This window comes from Gorilla gorilla, chromosome 3, assembly GCF_029281585.2.
Source record: "Gorilla gorilla gorilla isolate KB3781 chromosome 3, NHGRI_mGorGor1-v2.1_pri, whole genome shotgun sequence".
NCBI classification, from domain to species: domain Eukaryota; kingdom Metazoa; phylum Chordata; class Mammalia; order Primates; family Hominidae; genus Gorilla; species Gorilla gorilla.
Genome location: NC_073227.2, coordinates 21,572,831 through 21,596,041, shown reverse-complemented (window position 1 = coordinate 21,596,041; position 23,211 = coordinate 21,572,831). Strand labels below are relative to the sequence as shown.

The following is a 23,211-nucleotide window of genomic DNA, read 5'->3' as shown; positions in this document are numbered from 1 at the left end:
TGGTGTATAGGGATGCTTGTGATTTTTGCACATTGATTTTGTATCCTGAGACTTCGCTGAAGTTGCTTATCAGCTTAAGCAGATTTTGGGCTGAGACGATGGGGTTTTCTAAATATACAGTCATGTCATCTGCAAACAGGAACAATTTGACTTCCTCTTTTCCTAATTGAATACCCTATATTTCTTTCTCTTGCCTGGTTGCTGGGCCGGAACTTCCAACACTATGTTGAATAGGACTGGTGAGAAAGGAATCCTTGTCTTGTGCCAGTTTTCAAAAGGAACTTCCAGTTTTTGCCCATTCAGTATGACATTGGCTGTGGGTTTGTCATAAATAGCTCTTATTGTTTTGAGATATGTTCCATCAATACCCAGTTTATTGAGAGTTTTTTAGCATGAAGGTTGTTGAATTTTGTTGAAGGCCTTTTCTGCATCTATTGAGATAATCATGTGGTTTTTGTCATTGGATCTGTTTGTGTGAAGGTAGATTCAGAATTTTAATTTGTTGCTTCTGAATAAAAGCTGTAAACCTCAATGAAATGAAAACAAAACATGGTACTAAAATATCTATGCATGTAGTGATATATGTGTTCAATTTGCCTTCAAATAATCTGAGAGTGGTGGTATGGATGAAATAGGATTGGTCATAACTTGACAATTGTTGAGGGTAAGTGATGGGTACTTCAAGAGTCATTATACTATTTACTTTTGTATAAATTTGAAATTTTCCATTAAAGTATTTCAGAGTGGTGGATTATCAATAACTGTAGCTTTGGAAAGCTATGTTTTTTCAAATTGTGGTTAAAAAACTACAAAATTTACCATCTTAACCATTTTAAGTGTACAGTTCAGTAGTGTTACTGTAGTCATATTGTTGTGAAACAAATCTTCAGAACTTTTTCATCTTGCAAATCTGGAATTCTATAGCCATTAAACAACAACTTCTCTTTTTCCTCTGCCTACATCCCCTGGCAACCACTATTCTACTTTCTGTCTCTGAATTTGACTAGTTTAGTTAACCTCATAAGAGTGGAATCATATGATATTTGCATTTGGTGACTTGCTTATTTCACTTAATGTAATGCGCTCAAGGTTCATCCATGTTGTAGCATGTGACAAGATTTCCTTTCTTTTTAAGGCTGAATAATATTCCATTGTATATATATACACTGCATTTTGTTTATCCAGTCATTCATCAGTGAACATTTGGATTACTTCCATCTCTTAGCTATTATGAGTAGTGCTGTTGTAAACTTGGATGTGCAAATAGCAAATATCTCTTCAAGACCCTGCATTCAGTTCTTTGGGATATATACCCAGAAGTTGGATTACTGGATCACAATCGTTCTATGTTTAACTTTCTCAGAAACCCCATACAGTTTTCTGTAGCAGTTGCACCACTTTACAGTCCCATCAACAAACATTAGTGTTCCAATTTCTCTACATCTTTTTCATCCTTGTTTTTTTAAATTTGGCCACCTTAATGGTGATATTTCTTTGTGGTTTTGATTTCCATTTCTCTGATGATGTGTTATCTTTGAGGAAATATCTATTCAAGCCTTTTGCTTATTTGTAAATTGTGTTTTTTGTTGTTGAGTTGTAGGTGTTCTTTATATATTCTAGATATTAACATTTTGTCAGATATATGATTTGCAAATATCTTCTCCCATTTTGTAGGTTGTGTCTTCACTGTGTTGATTATGTGCTTTGATACACTGAAATTTTTAAGTTTGATGTGGCCCTGTTCGTCTGTTTTTTCTTTTGTTTTTCTGCATTCGGTGTCATGTCCAAGAAATCACCACCAAGTCCAATGACCTGAAGCTTTTTCCCTGTGTTTTCTTCCAGGAGTTTTACAGTTTTTGGTTTTTATGTTAAGGTCTTTAATTGATTTTGAGTTAATTGTTGTGTGTGGTGTAAGATAAAGGTCCAACTTCATTCTTTTACATGTGAAAATCCAGTTTTCTCAACATAATTTGTTGAAGAGATTGTCCTTTTCCACACTGAGTTGTATTGGCCTCCTTATAGAAGAGCATTTGGCCATATATGTGAGGTTTATTTCTGGGCTTTCTATTCTATTTGGAAGACTACATTTTAAACTAATAAACTGTTGCTCTTAATTAGCATTGCTTTTATGGTGTATCCGACTCTCCAAGTAAATCTTGCTGTCTGAAAGCAGAGATGTTAGAATAACACCATGTTTGTTAAAAGATCTTACAAAATACTGAATGATAGTGATGGGTGAAAATTGACACTGGGAGTTCTTGGGTTATCAAGTTTATAATTTGACCTGGGGAAAGTCAGGGAGGAAAGATGAGCAGATCCCTCAACAAGTTTTGCATTGTGGGGACAATGTCTTTAGAAGCACATATACTTTTTCTGGCATTCGAAAATGGTGGTGCTATCTTTTCAGAATTGTATTTTCATTCCAGTCAAAAGTATCCACTCCATGCAAATAAAATTTTTTTTGAAATTGAAGAATCAATCATGTTGAAAACATACATTTTTTTCTTTAATTCTTCACAGACAGCTATTTTCTTCAGATTTCATTGTTGAAGGAGAATCTAGCAAATACCAAAAGATGTCATGTTCAAGCCATCTGTACTTTTACCTAAATGTGTAGCAAACCTCCACACTGTATAATTACTTCTCATACTTCAGCATTGCTTTCCTTATATCTTCCAACAAACTGTGTTGACAATGAAGTATGGATTTTTGTTTTTGTACTATTTTCCATTATCACTTGAGCCATTAAAGGGCAACAGAAATAACATTTCTCCAATGGTACAAGTTTTGTTAATGTTTTTCCCTAATATGTAAAAATGTAAAATAGGCTTCACAATTTATAATTAAATTTAATGTAATTTTATGACTATTTGATTACATGTGAGATGACCAGAATAGCAGAGACAATTATGATGCTTAGATTTTCATTGTCTTGCTAATCATGTTAACTTCCTATATTTTCTTTTAACTTTTAAGTTCGTGGATACATATGCAGGTTTGTTACATAGTTACACTTGTGTCATGAGAGTTTGTTGTACAGATTTTTTCATCACCCAGGTATTACACTAAGTACCTATTAGTTCTTTTTCCTGATCCTCTGTCCCCTCCCACCCTCCATCCTCTTGTAGGCCACAGTGTCTATTGTTCCCCTCTATGTGTCCATGTGTTCTCATCATTTTTCTCCTACTTATAAGTGAGAACATGTCATATTTGATTTTCTGTTCTTGCCTTAGTTTGCTAAGGATAATGGTCTCCAGCTCCATCCATGTTCCCACAAAGGACATGATCTCCTTCTTTTTCATGGCTGTATAGTATTCTATGGTGCATATGTACTGCATTTTCTTTATCCAATCTATCAATGACAGGCATTTAGGTTGACTCCATGTCTTTGCTATTTTGAATAGTGCTGCAAGGAACATACACTTGCAAGTGTTTTTAAGATAAAATGATTTATATTCCTTTGGGTATATACCCAGTAATGGGGTTGCTGTGTTGAATGGTAGTTCTGTTTTAAGTACTTGAGGAATCACCACACTGTTTTCAACAATGGTTGAAGTAATTTATACTTCCACCAACAGTATGTAAGCATTCCCTTTTGTCTGCAATCTTGCCAGCACCTGTTATTTTTTGGGTTTTTCCGTTCTGACTAGTGTGTGATGGTATCTCCTTGTGGTTTTGATTTGCATTTCTCTAATGATCAGTGATGTTGAGCTTTTTTTCATGTTAGTTGGATGCATGTATGTCTTCTTTTGAGAAGTGTCTGTTCAGGTCCTTGGCCCACTTTTTAATTGAGCTGTTTTTTTTCTTGTAAATTTGTTTAAATACCTTATAGATGTTTGATATTAGATCTTTGTCAGATGCATAGTTTGCAAACTTTTCTCCCATTCTGTAGGTTGTCTGTTTACTCTGTTGATAGTTTCTTTTGCTGTGGAGAAGTTCTTTAGTTTAATTAGGTACCATTTGTAAATTTATGTTTTTGTTGCAGTTGCTTTTGGCATCCTCATCCTGAAATATCTGCCTGTTCCTATGTTCAGAATGGTTTTGCTTAGGTTGTCTTGCAGGGTTTTTTGAGTTCCTTGTGTATTCTTGATATTAATATTTTATCATAGTTTATAAATATTTTCTCCCATTCTGCAGGTTATTTCTTCACTCTGTTGATTGTTTCTTTTGCTCTGTAGAAGGTTTTTGTTTGATATAATTCTGTTTGTCTATTTTTGGTTTTGTTGTCTGTGCTTTTGAGGTCTCATCCATAAAAATCTTTGCCCAAACCAATGTCTGTAAGCATTTCTCTTGTTTTCTTCTAGGAATTTCACAGTTTCTGGTCTTAAATTTAAGCCTTTACTCCATTTTGAGTTGATTTTTGCTTATGGTGAAAGGTAAGAGTCTGTTTTTATTCTTTCGCATGTGGATGTCATCATGAGGTTAGCTGGTTATTATGCAGACTTTTTTGTGTGGTTGCTTTATAGTATCACTGGTCTGTGTACTTAAGTGTGTTTTTGTAGTGGTTGATAGTGGTCTTTCCTTTCCATATTCACTGCTTCCTTTAGGAGCTCTTGTAAGCCAGGTCTGCTAAGAATTCCCTGAGCATTTGCTTGTCTGAAAATGATCTTATTTCTTTTTTGCTTAGTTTGGCCAGATATGAAATTCTGGGCTGGAATTTCTTTTCTTTAAGAACACTGAATATTAACCCTTCTGGCCTTTAGGGTTTCTGGTAAGAGGTCTGTTAGTCTTATGGGCTTCCCTTTGTATGTGACCTGACCTTTCTCTCTAGCTGCCTTTAACATTTTTCCTTTTATTTCAACCTTGGAGGATCTGATGATTATGTGTCTTGGGGATGATCTTCTCGTGAAGTATCTTACTGGGGTTCTCTTCGTTTCCTGAATTTGAATGTTGGCCTCTCTAGCTAGGTTGGGGAGATTCTCATGGATGATATCTTGAAATATGTGTTCCAATTTGCTTCCAGTCTCCCCATCTGTTTCAGGGACACCAATGAGTTGTGGATTTGTTCTCTTTACATAATCTCCTATTTCTCAGAGATTCTGTTCGTTCCTTTTCATTCTTTTTCCTTTATTCTTGTCTGACTTATTTCAGGAAGCCAGTCTTCAGGCTCTGGGATTCTTTCCTAAGCTTGATCTATTCTGCTATTAATAGTTGCAATTGCATTATGAAATTACTGTAGTGTATTTTTCAGCTCTATCAGGTCAGCTACATTCTTTTCTGTACTGGCTATTTTGTCTGTCAGCTCCTGTATCATTTGGATCTTCCTTGGATTGGGTTTCAACATACTCCTGCATCTCAGTGACCTTCGTTTCTATCCATATTCTGAATTCTTTTTCCGTCATTTCAGCCATCTCAGTCCAGTTCAGAACCCTTGCAGGAGAAGTAGTGCCGTCATTTAGAGGAAAGAAGGTACTCTGGCTTTTTCAGTTGTTAGAGTTCTTATGTTCATTCTTTCTCATCTTTGTGGGCTTATGTTCTTTCAGTCTTTGATGTTGCAGATCTTTGGACTTTTTTTCTTTTGTCCTATTTGATGACCTTGATAGTTTGATTGTGGTATAAAGTGGGTTCAGTCAACTGGCTTCATTTCTGGAAGATTTTAGGGGGCCAAGCCTCAGCTCCCAGCTCCTGGACTGCATGTTCTAAATCTGGGGGACTTGTATCCAGCCCCACATTTGTTCTCTGACTCCTCGAGGTTAGGAACCCACTGTGCTGGTGGGACCTACGTATTCCTGGACCACTGGTCATTACACTTCAGTAGGTGGTACTAGCCAAAGTGTTTCGTAAGGCAGCAGCAGTGGGATTTGTCCTTGTTTGCATGTGCTAGCAGCAGCAGCAGCACGGTGGGGTACATACTCATCAACTGCAGCAGGGTGCTAGCAGATGCCTGCCTCCCTGCAGGCATTCACAGCAGCAGCAGAGGCAATACTGCTTTGAGGGCCCCTGCTGGCTACTGTGCTGGTGGTGGTATTAGCATGGGGGTCGGGTGCTGGCGGGTGCAGGTCTGTGCCTGCCCTCTGTGCATGATCACTCAGGTGGGGTGGCTGCTCAGGGTAGGGGAGGTCCATTGTTCTCCCTTCCTAGTTTCACTCTTGCGGCAGTGTTGGTGCAGGGGTGAGGCTCTGGAGGTGGTGGGGTTGGCAGGGTTCACTGGGGCGAGGGAGGCTGGTGCGTGGCGGTGAGTACTACTTTCCACCAGTCAGGTGCAGTGCACCAGTGCAGGAGTATAATGTGGACCCCCAGTACATCCAAGACTGCACTGCAAGCAAGTATGGCCAGGCTGGGACCTCAGGAGAGGGCAGCAGACCAAGGGATGCTGAGGTTGGACTAGCGCTGTGTGATAGGCAAGACTGCCCTGCATCATTCAGGTCTGACAGTTCCCCTAGGGCTAAAATCTCCTGTGGGAGCACAGGCACGCCTTACATGGCGTCAGGCAAGATGGCATGTGCGGGGGAACTGCCCTTTATAAAACTATGAGATCTCATGAGAACTTATTTACTATCATGAGAACAGCACAGGAAAAGCCATCTCCATGATTCAGTTACCTTCCACCAGGTCCCTCCCATGACCTGTGAGGATTATGGGAGCTACATTTCCAGATGAGATTTGGATGAGGACACAGCCTCCCAAGATGAGATTTGGGTGGGGACACAGCCAAACCATATCACTACCTGCCACAATACCTGGCATATAATAGATGCTCAATAAATGTTTGTTGAATAAGTCCTTTTTTTTTCAATTGAACAATGGTACTACTAGTCTTTCCGTGGTTATATTTGTTAGGAAAAAAACTTTTGTTTGAGTAGTAAGTGATAGATGGAGATTTGGAAGGAAGGAGAGAGAAAGAGAAATAAAAAGCAATAAACCATTAGAAAAAACAAATGTACACACACATTAAGTGACACAACTTTTATTTTTATTTATTTATTTTTTAATGGATGGTGATTTCAATGGGTGGCGATTTCAATGGGGATTTTTCCTCGCGACAAGATTTGTTCTTACTCTTGTTGAATTAGAAAAGTTAGCTTCAATATTTTGATAAATTGGATATATAAATGTCAGTGCTAATAGCTTAGTATTTTAGTCTTCCACAAATTGATGCCTGTGGTATCTGGACATTCCTTGCCTGTTCTTGTAAATAAGGAGATAGTGATGTTTAAGGAATAGCACTCTGGCCAGAAGAGCAAAAAAGCAAAACAAAGCAAAACAAAAAGACCAGGTGCTGTGGCTCACGCCCGTAATTCTAGCACTTTGGGAGGCCGAGATGGGCGGATCATTTGAGGTCAGGAATTCAAGACCAACCTGGCCAACGTAGTGAAACCCCATCTCTACTAAAAATACAAAAAATTAGCCGGGCGTGGTGGCAGGCGCCTGTAATCCCAGCTACTTGGGAGGCTGAGGCAGGAGAATTGCTTGAACCCGGGAGGCAGAGGTTGCAGTGAGCCGAGATCATGCTGTTGCACTCCAGCCCGGGTGACAGTGCAAGACTTTGTCTCAAAAAAAAAAAAAAAAATTCCATATTTTCCAAGGTAAGCAATATAAATGGGGCTCAGGAATACCCCATTAGATTAAAAAAAATCTCCTAGAGAGAGAACCCTTGAGCCTACAAACTAAAGACTTTCAATATAATTTTAAATAAAGTCTTTTATGTAGTATGAGTGCATTTTTTAGTTGATAATCAATTGGCACTATTATGTAGGCTTAGTAGATTTGCAAATTTACAAGTTTTTACAAGTCAGTTGGGTCCCTTCCTCAGGAAATCAGTTTAAGTTTTTTTTTCCCATATTGACTCAAAGAGCCTAGTTGTCCTTAAATCCTGTGAATATATTTGCCTTATAATTTGACGGCATTGAATAAACACCCTTATAGGGTCTGTAGTGTTGTAAAAAGAGAAACTGTTAAATAAAGAATCACATTTGGAAAAATAGACTGTGCTGGATAAAACCAGTATTGGATATGAGTATTGTGCTTTGCTTTAAAGCACCTACAACTATTTAAGGAAATACATCCTTGCCCCTTACTCTCAAAATGGATACTCTAGATGGAAAACAACTGAACTATGTCTTTGTGAAATTAAAATATGGGTATAAATTAATGTAAACACACAATGTAATATTGATCTCTTAAGCAGAAAGTTATGTCTTTGTGCTAACATTCAAGCTTATAGAGATTACAGAGCTAATTATTAAAGTAATTAAACTGTTTCAAGCCAAATATGCTTGGGTAAGTACAACTTGCCTTCAATTAATCACCATGTTTAAATATACTATATTAAGTAGATCTTTGTTGAGCATCATCAGTGTGCCTGAACTTATACAGATGATAATAATTAATGATAGCGCACTTTTTTTTAGCACTTATGTGCTGGTCTTTGTGCATTATACATAGATTAATTATCAAATAACTCTCTACAAAATAGGTATATTTATTATTCCCAGTTTATAGATGTGGAAACTGAGTCATAAAGAGGTTTAATAAATTGTCCAAGGTTGCACAGCTAATGTCGAAGCTGGAATATAATATTGGAATATTGGAATATAAATATTCCAATATTGGAATATTGGAATATTGGAATATATTGGAATATAAATTTAAACATGTTAAAAATGTTTTGATAGACTCTAATATTGAATTATTTTCTCTCTTTAACACCTTTCTAGTTGATTTGGAGCATATGCGAACAATAAAACCTGAAAAACACTTACGGTTTTGCCAGGAAAATGGTTTTAGTAGCCACTTTGTCTCAGCCAAGACAGGAGACTCTGTAAGTAAAATAATGAATACTGTATGTGATGTTTTCCTTTTATTTACTAACATTCCTAGGAAGTATACTTCCATTATTTAACTTTTGGAGCAAATTAATTCCTATTGAAAACTTGAAATTCCTTGGATTAGATATAACATGTTTATTCTGGTTATATTACTTTTATAATTTATTTAACATAATTTTAGTTATTTTTAAAAGGGGAATTAAAATGAATATAAACCACCGGTAATGTCAGTATCTAGAGATAACCACTCATAACCTCATATGATTCCATCTAGTCTCTTTTCCTGATGCTCACACTAGTGCTGCTGCCTGTGGCTAGGAGATGGCATTCATTGAGTGCTTACTTTATTATAGATATTGTACTACTCTGATTATCTCCATTTTATAGATGAGTCTTAGAGAAATTATGTAATGGGGTCCAGATTACACGGCTAATAAGTGGAGGAGAGAGGATTTGTGAAGGCAAATAGTGACACTCTGGGGCTCACAGTCACAACCCTATATTTATTTTTAAAAATTAAGATTATAATATAGAAATAATTTTATATTTTACTTTTTACTTAATATTTTTATTGTTCCCATGTCATTTAATAATAGATTGAATAATTCATTTAATAAATGTTCAGAAATTTATTCAATCTTATTCTTATTGTGGAACATATAGGTTGTTAAGTTTTGAACATACTGTTCTAATGTAAAATTTTGTCCGTAAGCTTTTGGTGTTTTGATTATTTTCTTTAGGTAGATTCCTTGAAAGGAGATTGAAACATTGCCAAATCACCACCAGAAAGACTAAATTCATGCTATCACCAGCATTGTATGATTGCCATAACTACATCCTTTTAACATTCAGGATTTATCTATGTATTTATTTTAAAATCTTTGTCAAATTGGTAGGCCCCAAAAAAGAAAAAAGATACTTTACTATTTAAATCTGAATTTCTTTGATTATAATTGAGGTTGAAATTTTAAAAGTTTTATTAGTTATTCACTTTCTGCTTTTTCCTTGTTATAACTTTCTATTGCATTTGGAAATTTTCTATGACCATTTTTATATTATTGCTAATAGTCATGTATCATAATTTTTTCAAATAATCCTCACTGACCCCCATTTGACTATTTTTCCAGTTGACATTTTTCAACTAAAAGAAGTTTGAAATTTTTCTGTGGTTTAAGATTTTTGGTGTTTTTCTCTGTAATATCCTTTATAGTTTTACACCTAAAATAAATAATATGATGGGGGTTTATTCTTTCTTTTGGTAAGACCCATTAAAAAATTTGGCCTCCTGGAATCCTTTCCCCTCAGACAATGTGAACATGGGCACATACTCACCCATCCATGCCTTTTTAAAAAATGTAATGTCAATAATTGTAGATAAACTCATCCATGGATTCACTGGGCTTCTACCCTCACTTAATCTTCCCAGGGGCTTTTTTTTTGCCATTTCAGAATTATTTTAACTTGTAGTATTTTAGCTTGTTTTTTACCACTTAGTATTTTTTTGCCACTTAGTGTTTTTTGTTTGCTTATATTGAACCACTATTAAAAAACTTCATTTTTTTTTAAGTGGTACTTTGAAATGGTTTGTTCTTATGAAATTACTTTAAGACTTGTAATCATTTCTAGCTCCAGGTAACTTTCTCATTGCTTGAGGAGATGAGCTCCTGGGTTGCTATACTTTCTCTGATATTCCTGTGTCATAATTCTTAGTGATTTCAGTATCCTTGTTTCTCCCTGATGTCACCTTAGTCACTCTTGTATACCACAGATCACGTCATTACAAATTACTGTGGCTCTTCTGTTATCTCAGTATCAGGCATCCTAATCACTAACCACCAACCATCTTCTATTTCACACCTTTGAGTGTCCTAACACAACCATTCTCAACCCTAGCAAGACCTACAAGACATTGATCCTAACACCTTTGCAAAATCTTAACCTCTTTTCATGTCTTCATTTGTCTCTCTTCTGAACTTAAATCTCATGGCCAGTCCAAATCATTGCCATGCATATACTCTCAGTTTCCTTTTCCCTCTTTCATTTTGTCAGATCCGCTTGGCTAAACCTTAATTCTGGTTTAAACCAAGTCTCCACTTTTTCATGGGTGTACCCATGAACATGACCAGAGAAAAACACAGAGGCATGCTGGAGTTTTCACTTCAAGTTCACAATCACTAATCTCAAGTGGGCCCTTAATGCTGCTCAGTAATTATGCTCTATATCCCTAGTCTATCACCTCTTCCCCTCATCTAGGTGACTTTTTTTTTTTTTTTTTTTTTTTGGAGACAGAGTTTCACTATGTCCTCTGGACTGGAGTGCAGTGGTGCGATCTCAGCTCACTGCAGCCTCCGCCTCCTGGGTTAAAGCAATTCTCTGCCTCAGCCTCCCGAATAGCTGGGATTACAGGCACCCACCACCACGCCTGGCTAATTTTTTGTATTTTTAGTAGAGATGGGGTTTCACCATCTTGGCCAGGCTGATCTTGAACTGACCTCGTGATCCACCCGCCTCAGTCTCCCAAAGTGTTGGGATTACAGGTGTGAGCCACTGCGCCAGGCCGATGACTATTTCATAGCTTCTCTTCTCTCTTCAGATGTTCAAACTATCCTCCTCTATTCTGTCAGCTGATGACCTTGTTTCCTATTTTATAAGAAATTTGAAACAAACAGAAGACAACTTCTACATACTGCTGCTACCAGGTCTAACCTCATCCTACTTACCCCATCTGTTCTCATATCTTCTGTCTTCTCTGTGGTTACTATGGGATCCATTCTAGCTAGGGCCAACTTCTCCATTGTGTACTAGTCCCATTTATCTTTGCTGAATCAAGGATATTGCTTTAGCAGTTCTCTCTGTTTCATATGTATTATTTTTTTTCATCTACTGGATTATTATTTCAGCACAGAAAATATTATGACTTCTTTTATCTTAACAAGAAAACTCTTGATGCCGCATTTTTTCTCTAGCTGTTGCCTTATTTCCTTCCTTCACTTTCCAGTGGATGTTTTAAAGAATTGTCTCTAGTTCTTCTTTTGCCAGTTTCTCTTCCAGTTCCAGCAGACTTTTGCCCTCAGTATTTTACCCAAACTGCTGTTATTCACGTCATCAATGGCCTCCTTTTTGCTGAATCCAATGGTCAGTACTCAGCCCTCATCTTATTTGATTAAGTAGCAACATAAATAATTGCTGATCACTCTCGTCTCTTTGAAATACTCTCTGCACTTAGCTTCCAGGTTACAACGCCTCCTGGTTTTCTTCCTGCTTCACTAACTACTCTGTCAGTCCCCTTGACTAATTTTCTTACCTCTCCAGCCAACTAAGGTTCAGTCCTTTGATAATCTCTTTTTCTACACTTATTCCCATAATGGCTTTATTTAGTCTTCTGGCTTTGCTCAGGCTTTTCCCCTGAACTGTAGACTCTTATATCCAACTGCCCGCTCAGCATCTCCTCTTAGATGTCTAATAGGCTGCCCAATTTAACATGTTTAGAACTGAGCTCTTGATATTCCTTCCTCAAATCTCTCACAGTCTTCCTCACTTTAATAAATAGCAGATCTACCAGTTGCTCAGGCCAAAAAAATTTTGGAGCCTTTCTTGACTCCTCTTTTTCTCTCACACCCCACATCTGTCACCAAATCCCCTTGGCTGTACTTTGAAAATATATCCAGAACCTGGTGACTGTTTCTTACTTTGTCCACTTCTACCGCTTTGGTTCAGCCTCCATAATATTTTACATTAGTTTCTTTGCTGATTCTGTTTTTGTACACTTGGTCTCCTATAGTCAATATTCAATACAAACAACCAGACTAATGCTGTTAAAATAAAAGTCACATTGGGCCACCCTCCCATGCCTTCCATTTCATTTGGAGTAAACGCCAAAGTCCTTCCAGTAGCCTACCAGATTTTACATGCTTTGTACTCCCTTCATCTCTTTGCTCATCTTCTTTTATAACCACTCTTTCTCTCCACTCCACCACAGTACTTTTCCTGTTGTTCCTTGAACATTGACCATCAGTGAACTAAAATATGCTTCTTAGGGTACAAGTGGCATAAGGCTATCAGGAATATGTATCCTTTTTTGTTAGAAGGAAAAATTAATAAAGTTTTGATAAATATTCTATAAGCATGTGATGAATAGGGATAAGAATATGGTAGGACATTTATGAAGAAAAGATAAGTTATACTACAGTAAATGTCAGGATTGGAACTCTAGTAATTACAGCGGACCTGACATAAGCTAACTATGTGTGGAAAGGCTATTTATAGAAAAATATTTGTCTATTTTTGTTTAATCGCAATGGCATATATTTTTCCTTTGCTCTGAACTGATAAAATATAGTAAACAGTACCAAGTTGCTTTACTCAAGATACATGGAGAATTTGTTGGAATGATATGAAAGGCACAGAGAGTATTAAAGTGTTAGAAACTAAGACCTTTTGAGATAGGCCAAAGGCGGCTAAAAGGACCAAGATAAAACCGACAGTGAAAACCTGGGTTGGTAAAGTATAGATTATTTTTATCTTCTTCAGGAATTATGGGAGTTTTTATACTAGTAAGTAAGATTGTTTTGTTGTTTTTTAAAGTGGTAGCTGTAATCATCATGTTAAATCTTTCATGTGTGTGTTTAGAGAAAATGATCAATTCATTGAATTGCATGGAGTTTTAAATTATGGCTTTATAATTTAAAAATTATTATATTTAAAATGTTGCTACATTTGACAAATAAAGCTATTTTTGGAATCACCTGCTATATCATATTTTTGCAATTATTGCTGTTTATCATTTTTAAGAAAATTCTGTTTATTTGAAAATAACTTAAGCATGCCTCTTTTAAATCATTTAAACCCATTTTTGTTATGTAGGTCTTCCTGTGCTTTCAGAAAGTTGCTGCTGAAATCCTTGGGATCAAATTAAACAAAGCAGAAATAGAACAGTCACAGGTGATTACCTTGAACTTTATATTTAAAAAATTAATGAATTTCTTACAAGACATTAATTTTCACCCATAAATTCTTTCCCATTTATGCCTTCTGTGTACATATCTCTAAAAGCTTTGGGAATAGATTGTATGTATGAATCAGTGTTTATTGCAGAAGATGGAGAATGTTAACTTTTTGCCAAATTATGATACCCTTGAAACCTCATTTTGTCTCTTTTGTTGGGAAAAAGATACTAGTATAAGAAAATTTTTATTAGTGGTTAACTAATGAGTTAAGGTGCTGACCACATTGTTTGGCACTTCTTTATTTAAATCCTTTTGGAGCCTCTATTCAATTTTAAAACATCCTTGACTGTAGTGATATTAGTTTTTGATGTTATTTTATTGTCAGTTTAGTAGTGTTATTAATTAGTAAGGATTTCTATGTTTTTTCACTATTCCTAGATAGTTTTCTTAGGCTAAGAAAAAAACGTGCATAGCGGCAGCCAAGAAATTTAAAGTACCACTGTAATTTCCCACTAATTCATGTGTTTGATAGAATGAAAAATCAGAGTAAGAGCCTATAAAGTTATGCTTCAGAAGTGGTTTGGTTAGAAGTAACAAACTAATTACATTTTTGCTCAATTTCTTCCACCCCATTCGCACCCTGTGCAACTAAAAAAGTATAATTATCTTTTCCCATCTTTAAATTTTTCTTTAATTCTTTTAGAGTTAGTTCTGTATCTTTTTCTCATGGTCTCTCTCTCTCTCTCTGTGTGTGTGTGTGTGTGTGTGTGTGTGTGTGTTTTAAAACAATTGAAGCAAATATTTGAAATTGTTACACTGATATGGCTGTTTCTAAGACTTGATTAAAACATTTGAAACTCTAAACGTTTGCTAGTTTTAATTCCCATCATTCAAAGACATTTGTTTTAGCACTTGGTATGGCCAAATACAGTGCTAAGATACTTTGTGATGTTTAAATAGCTCCCAGACACAGAAAAAGTGGTTACTCGTTTTGGGCCTAGGAGAATATAAGAAAGAGAAGTCACCATGATTTGCTTGATCACACAGACCTTGGATCCCAGAGGTCAAGTAATTCCTTTGCTTTTTAGCTTCTCTGTCTAAATAATGTTTGTCTCTGCTTAGTTAGAGAGTCTGTGATTATCATAAGTGATTTATTGGTCATACATTGTAAACTCAGTATAGTGGTGGGTCTAAAAAAGAATTAAAAGACTTTAAAATGTCCCTGCTTTCAGTAAAGAAAATTAATAGGTTATGTGCCAGGGGGACTGTGTTATCTCAGTTATCCTCATAATAACTCCCTGGATCAGGTGAAATTTTATCATTTTATGATCAGGAAGCTGAGACTGTGGAGAGATTCAGTAACTTGATCACTAACCATTAATTGGGCAGTGGTGGAGCCAGAATTTGCATCCAGGTCTCTCTGACACCAATGCCCTTGGTATTTCCACTCTGCCATACTGGGGGAAAGTGTACTGGGCAGTTTGGAGTGGGAAGGGAGAAAATGGCTGAAAGAGGAGCTGGTATGAACAATATACCTGGGTAGAAAAGGTTAGGTTGTATTTTGGAAACAGAAGAGCAGTTTGGTTAAAATAAATGACCATTTGTGTTAGAGTATAAAGAGTTTGAGAACAGATTTTGGGGATTTATGAATGCCAAGTTGATTAATTTTATTAGACCTGTAATCATTTTGAGGTAGGGCAATAAATGAAACCAGTTTTTAGGTAGAATTAATCTAATCGGATATTTTTATATGTCGTTGGATGGGAGGGAGATTGAGGTAAGGAGACTGAGTTACTGCTACCATGTGAAAAAGGCCAAAGTCAAGATGGAATGGAAAGGTCGGATGGATGTAAGGGAGATTTTAAAGAAGAACCAATAGGGCTTGTGGAATTATTGGATAGGAGAGGATAGAAGTCCGAGATAACCCTGAGGTTTCTTGCCTGGAGGAATGAAGACAGGAGAAACCCAATGATTGGTTGTCTTTCTGAAAGGGGGAATGGTGGGCTGGTGCTTCACAGGTGAGAGGGCTGCACTGAGGAAGGATTCCTTGTACTGCCTGAGCTGTGCAGCGGTGATCAGATACAAGGAGACCTCTGGAGAAATGAAACAACTGGAGGCAAAATTTGGGGGAAGCTTTATTAACATTAGGTCCCTCGTGTTGCAAGATCAACAGGGTTACTATTTTGACTTTAGATATGGGCTTAATATCCTAGCGTATTTTAAATAAACAGATATTAGATGTGTTAACTACATACTTCCCTACCCTCCCTGCACATCTACCTTGTTTATTATGCTTTGAGGTTTAATTCTATCTTCAGTTTGTTGGTGGCATTTACTCTTAATGCATTCATTTGAAGGTGAATTCAAGTTACTGCAGCACTCTTCTGTATGTTTGTCAAAATTCTTTGTGTATAGCAAGAATCCTTATTAGTCTTTCTTGATCCTGATGAATTTGGTGTTTTTGCCAATTAAATTATTGATTTTACAATTCATATTTCTCAGTGGAAACATTTTGGCAAGTTCATCTAAAAGACTAAGAAGTGCAGATTATATATATATACACACATATATACACACACACACATACATACATACATACATATATACATACACACATACACACTGCATGTGGTTGTTGCGACATTTGAAAGATTACTGGGGGGATTCAAGGGAATGTTTGAAAGTACTTTGTATTATTCTATAGAGAAGGAGTTAAATGGCAGACTCACCAGTCCCATTGATGTTGATGCTCTACTATAATAATTTAGTTTGTGACATAAATATTTACAATGAGGTTTTAGTCCTAGTTTCATTCACTGACTATTTAAAGAGATTCTGCTAGTTTATTTCTAACCTAGATTGCTCCTATTTGGGAGTTATATAAAATGAGTTATCAACACACTTTGCAAGCTTTGCAAGGAAGAGGAAGAGAGAGAAAAGAAAGTGAATGCAGTTTATTAACACAGTAACCATATTTTGAGGGTCTGTGTAATGCCAGGGGGCCACACTAGAATCTGGGGATACAGAAATGAATAAGAGAAAGTCCCTATCCTCAAGGAGCTCCCAGAATAAGTGGGGCAGCCAAACATTTAAACAAAGAACACTATAGATCCATTTTTCACAATTCCCAATTTGATTAATAGTTTCATTTGCATCATTTATGTAGTCTTCCCCTTCTCCACTACCAACCATTATCCTCTAAGATAGTGTAAGAATTGATACTGTTGTTAACAAGTGTTCTAGTTTCCCAGGTTGTTCAGATTTTTTATTTGCAAAGTACATAGACCTTTAGGAGAAAAAATAAATTTACAATAGCTGTTGTTTAGGAAATCCAGCAATCAGCTCTTTAAGAATGCATTAGATAATTGATAAAGAAAAAGCATAGTCCTTTCAGTCCTGTCTTGTGTCCTTCAGTCTGAATTGCAAGGAAGTTATGCCATATCTACTTGGTGTTAAGAGTTCTTAATACATTTTTAAGCCTCAGCATTTTTACTTGCCAATTAATAAACTGTGAATTTCTACTTGGTTTGAACTAGGTATGTATTAGTTTTTAAAAAGACCAAAAATTTCTATCATGTCTGAGATATTCATTAAACTTGCTAAAAAGATATATTCCTTATTGTCCCCTCAAATTATTTTCAGACTGTATCTGAAAGTATCTCATGTAGGGCTTGGCATGTAATAGACATGCTCAAGATTTTAGTTATCTTAATTGGCATATCATTGTACAGTACAAGTACCCATTTAACCTTTGGTATTAAGAATCCTTTCTGCTTTTTAGCTTTACCTGAATGTTGATCTTCCTCAGGTTCTTCTTACCCACATGTTAATTTTTTACGATCATTTTCTCCAGTATGTTTATTAAAACTGTACTGGGATTTCTTTCTTATCCTAAAGACCACTTGTTTTCTTGAGGAGGATATTTTCTCATTTTGTACATACTACTCTAACCCTCAGATATTGAACGTTGCTTAATGGATTTTCATATTACATAACATTTTTTCTTTTTCCTATTCACCTTTTAAATTAATTTTTTAAAGAAAATTTCAAAACCAGATGGGACTTTAGAGATCATGTAGGTAGACCTTGTTTTTATAGATTAGGAAATTGTGAAGACAGAAGACGTGAAATAACTTGCCCAATGTTTTGTTACTGGCAGCATATAACGGCCCATTCGTTATATAGAAGAGTAGCTTTTAAAAAACTCCCACTCTGTGCAAAGTACTGTGCTTTTTAACGTTATATCCTATATCCATGCTTTAAATTGTATTCTGTAATCTTGTTGCACTTTGAATGTATGCCAGTCAGAATATTCTGTAGTAGTTTACACATCTGTTTTCTGTGCTAGACTCTTAGCATCTCAAAAAAACAGAGATTATGCATTATTTACCTAAATGTCTGCAATATCTGGGATGGTGGTTGGCTTTGAATGAATGACAGTGACAGATGTTTTAGCCTTCAGGGTGTGTTTACTCCATAACCTGGCCATGACAAACTATGGCTTTTGCACAGAGTCCATCTATACTCCTTACACCTTGTGCCCCAACCCATAGGTTGCTTTCTTGCTTATGCCCTCCATGGCTACCACTTCCATTTCCAGTATACACTTGGCAAATGCTCTTTGAAAATATCAGGGTTAAGCTTGTATTCACCCATATAACTCTTTTCCTCTTAGGGCCACTTCATTATTTTCATTTCATCAACTAATAGCAGAGAATAATTGAGTGTGCTTTGTGGCTCTAAAAATAAAGGTTGGTATTTTATAGGTAACATTTTCTCTAAAAACATCAATAAATGGCTTTTAAATAAGCTGACTACAGTGAAACCACCTACCATGAAGTTTATGACATGGAAATTATGTTTTTCTAATCATAGAAAGTGAAATTTGGAATCTGCAGAGCCTTGGTTATGGCTTACAGTTCGGAAACATTTTACAAAGCTTTATGTCAAAGAGTCAAAGCCCCTGAGAGTGATGCTGTCTTGTTAATTCTTCATTAATTTGATGAAAATTAATAATGAAATCCAAGTCATTTACATTAGTCAGTACTTGGACCAAAATGTTTTGAGCACAGGACAGTAATCTGGTTGTGTTTATAGGATAAGACTTAAACCAACATTTTGTTGGATTAATGAGTTGCTTACTGATTATGAAAATCCCATCTCTTCATTGTAACCCATAGTTTGGCATGAAACAGTTAGGTTTGGGGAGGTTAGATAATGGTATACAATATTTCACTGATGTACCCCCCGACTCATACCTCATTTGGCAGTTGGTAATGCTTCTGTTGATAGCATCAGGCAGAGTGCCTAGTAAATCATGAGTCTTGTCCAAAAGTTAATGCTGCTTGTTGCTAAAGAACTTAAGCAGAAGCCATCCAAGGCTAATATGTTCGTATGCCTCAGCATCCTATTCATTTACTCTCAGTTGTTTATAGGATCTTTATTTATAAATGTAGTCACAGACAGCAGCTCATATTAAGATGCTTTTCTATCTTAATAAATTAATAGATGCTATTATGAAGGATGCGTGTCCCAAAATAAGTTATTTGCAATCACATGGATAGCGAGGATAGGTCTAAATCTAAAATATTTGGGTAACATGTTATCTGTGTCATACATATTTGTCACATATGGTCTTTTTATCCTAACGGTGGCAGCAATTAAGAATATAACAAGGTAAAAATAAATAGTTTCTTATTTAGTAAAACTCTTAGATATTTGAAAGCAACAGTTATTGTACTTAAATATTGTACCTTGTGATTTTTTTTTACATGACCTGCAACTGCATTTTGAACTTGTTTGTTTCTGTATGGAATTTGGAAGTATGGAGGTTAGGATCGGGAGGAATGGGGGAGCGAGCATCATAAGGAAGTCTTGGACAAGTAATAAATAGTATTAAATATAAAAATTGTAAATGGCATATGCCTTCCTCTGATGTCTTCATTCCTCTCCCCACCTTCAAAGATAATTAATTACTCCTTCCTCTGTGTTCCCACAGCATATTATAAGTCCACTAGTTAAGTGTTTAACTTGTATGGCAATTAGTTGTATATGTGTTTCTCTTTCCATTAGGTCCTCAGCAACTTGTGAATAGATTCTGTGTAAGTCGCCCATACTTTCACAGTATAGAGCGACTGGCACATAGTATATCTTCAGTAAAGCTTGTTAATGGAAATGGAATTAATCCTTTTATTGCACTTTAACATAGAAAAACCTCATAATTCTTCACAGTCTTCTGAAATTCTGGGCATTATATATGTTATATATAATTGTGTTATCAAAAATGGAACTTACAATTTGGGAAGTTCAGTGGTCATATCTATTTCAGTAATTAAATACAATTACAAAGAATAATGTTTCTTGGGTCTTTGTTCCTTTCCTTTTCTTTCCTTTTGTATGTGTACATTCTGCTGTTTGTGTGTGCGTGTGTGTGTGAGACATGTTTACATGTATATGTTAATTTTATTTTTCTACTTTGGTGTTTCCTTCTATATTCAGTCATTGAACATACTTTCCATTTTGTCTTCTTTTTTTTAATTCTTTTTTCTTTGTCTCATTTATGTTGTATGGAATTGACAGCGTATTGTCAGGGCAGAAATAGTGAAGTACCCGGAAGAAGAAAATCAACATACCACCTCTACTCAGAGTAGAATCTGTTCAGTACAGTAGTGCAGGTATTAAGTGATAAATTATTACAGTTTGGGGAGGTGGGAAGGGAGAACCATTGAATGCTATCTTGTTCTTTATTCCCTATGAATAGGGAAGTTCAGATGATTATTGTACATTATTGGAAGTTAATATCATGTCTACGTCTTGATTTAGAACTAAAAAGTTGGTCCTCTGCCAGGAGACATGAATTAAGAAATTGGGAACAAATTAAAATAACATTTCAGTTACTTTTAAACATATTTGTCTTTATGGTTGTGTTTATTACATGTGCAGTGAAGTGGAGAATTGAGGCAGTTATTTCATTATTCATTCCTTACCATTTTTCCTGAAATAGCTTGGTAATTGAAAGAGTATTTTTAAAATTTGCCTTGAATTGCCCTTCTTTGTCTGCTTGTGTGTGCAGACTTTGCAGAGTTGAAAACAGTAAAGGATTTGTTTTAAAGTATTACTTAGAGATGAATATTAAGCATATTGCTAAGTGTATCATTTTAGATGTTCCTTGAAGTGTGTGTTAGAGGGAAGGAGGGAAGAGTTAAAATTATCTTTTGGTTTAAATTATTTTAAAAACATGAATATGAAGTAATTTTCTAAATTTTTTCATCATACTCTTTTTTGTTAGAGTTGTATTCATAACCAATAGTGAGCCATTTGGAAATAGGGATTTTGGAGGAAAGGTTTAGAAATTGGAAAAGATTTAAAAATGGGTTGCTCAGAATATTTCTGCTTTATATGTGAATCCTCTTTAACATTTAAATGTCTTCTTACAAACTCACAAACTGCTGTAAACATTCAATGAAGAGTTTTCGCTAAATATAATGGCTTATGGAAATATTAATCAATAATGCTATTTTTTACTTTGAAATGATGAGTTCTTTTCTATGATTTAAAATATATGTGAATGATTAATTTATTTTGCTCTAAATTATTATCAGGGTTTAATTTTTCATTATTGATTTGTCAGTTTTTCATTAGACTTACAATAACCTCAAGTTACTGTCATAAAACCAGGAACAACTCAGTAGCTGAGTTGCCATTCTCTTCTTGAAAAAAAAAAAAATCCATTCTTCATTTGTTTGTCTGGCTTATTCTTTTAATATCAACTCCTGCTTCATTTATGGTGTCCATCATCAGAAGTTCAGCAAAGTTCAGAAAATAAAAATATACTTTAAGGAGCTCTTTCTAAATGTTCTGATGTCCTGATAATAACTCTGTTTTCTTTTATGACAGAGGGTGGTGAAGGCAGATATTGTAAACTACAACCAGGAACCTATGTCAAGGACTGTTAACCCTCCTAGAAGCTCTATGTGTGCAGTTCAGTGAGCGCATTTTTCTTTTGTGTTGATAGTTCTGGCTGCCCTTCACCTCTGGGTGGGCCCGAGGACTTCTAGGAACTTGTTTTATCAGTGACCATCTCTGTAGTTCAGTTAACACTTTACTCCCAACTTGCTTCATCATTGCTATTGCCTCACAGTGGCAGGCAGCTCCTTGGATTTGAAAGAATTCAACTTTGGGACCACACACTTTGAATTCAAAATGGAAAACCCATTCCCTGGAATTAGACTGCTTCATTGCAAAAGAATGATGTTGCTTCTTTGTATGTCCTTGCTTCTTTTTTCATTGATGTAAATTTTTTTAACTTAATATGAAAACTATCCAAGTCTTGATCATCAGCCAGGATTTTGCCACAGCAGTTTCATTCTCTTATCGGAACTTGTATGTGTCAAAGTATACTTCAGAGTGCAAACATTAAGCAAGTAATATATTTTACCTACAGATACTTATGAAGACATTCTTTCGCTATCTATCGTGAGTAGAAGTATATAAAGCTGTTTCTAACTGAAAATGCTTGAAGTAAGCCTGTAATAGAAATATTTTTTCATTTTTTAAAAAGGGGCCTAAATTGTTTATATTGTAGTTTGTAACTCACAAAGTAGTGAGTATTTGATATTGTATTTTTATTACTGTATCGTTGTCGTTATGTATTGTGTAATACTCAGGTTTGAAGGCTTTCTGAATTCTGATAAATGTTCAGCTGATGCTCCACATGGAATTTCTCTTGCAAACTGCATAAGAGTACTCCCGAGACTGAGTTATGACATTGTGGATCAGACTGTACCTGATGTTCAGATGTTTTTCTTTCACAAATAAACTTATTTAAATTACTTCTTTTGGCAATTTTCTTTCAAACGTCTTCCTTTTTGTTACAGAAAGGCAGTGTGCATTTGGATACAAAATTAGTGATTCTGTGAAGTTTGGTATATAGTCAGTCACTTAGAATTGTTAGATTATTTTGTTGGACCAATTAAAATCCAGACTCCATAGCTTGGCATTTCAGGGGCTCCACATCAGCTGCCTCCTGCCTTTCTACCTCTTCTCATGCCACTCCACTGTACCATCATCACTTCTCTGCAAACAGAGCTATGGACTCGTTCCTATTTGCTTTGTGATGCTCCACAGGACTCTGTTTGTCTTGGTCATAGTTGTGTTTTTTTTTTTTCTTTTGTGCTAAGACACGGTGCCTGGCATGACTGGTGCTCCATATTTGCTACATTGAAGTGGGAACAAAAGCCACCCTTCCACAAAGCCAGTGCTTGTCTCCACAGCTCACAGTTCCACATCAGTACCTCTCTGATAGCCACTGCCCCTTTCTGCTTTGAATCGCTGCTATTTATGCCCCTGTTTTTTTTATTGTTTAACAATCCATGAGCTCATTGAAGGGCTGCTCTGGTCTCTTCTCTCTCATGTCTCTTATGGTGCCTGGCAGCGTGCCTTTGTCATAGATTTGCCACAAGTGTGTGTAGAAATTTGGATACCTAATTTTAGAGGTG

General features: G+C 35.8%; 1 protein-coding gene across 6 annotated transcripts in view; it reads left to right on the top strand.

Moving 5' to 3' along the window:
* RAB28 (RAB28, member RAS oncogene family) overlaps positions 1-22,545 on the top strand; it is a 123,665-nt gene extending 101,120 nt beyond the window's left edge. Inside the window, exons 5-9 of one of the 6 annotated variants that reach the window (XR_010133332.1) lie at positions 8,658-8,761; positions 13,632-13,709; positions 18,390-18,465; positions 20,294-20,388; positions 21,611-21,650. Coding sequence is in view for 5 of the 6 variants with exons in the window: in XM_004038445.5 (XP_004038493.4) it covers positions 8,658-8,761; positions 13,632-13,709; positions 21,611-21,703 (275 nt within the window). In the remaining variant the exon portion in view is untranslated. Of the gene's footprint in view, positions 1-8,657; positions 8,762-13,631; positions 13,710-18,389 lie in introns of all 6 variants that reach the window. The other 5 variants (XM_063705206.1, XM_063705204.1, XM_004038445.5 and 2 more) reach the window with 5 other exon arrangements.
* The last annotated feature ends 666 nt before the right edge of the window (positions 22,546-23,211 follow it).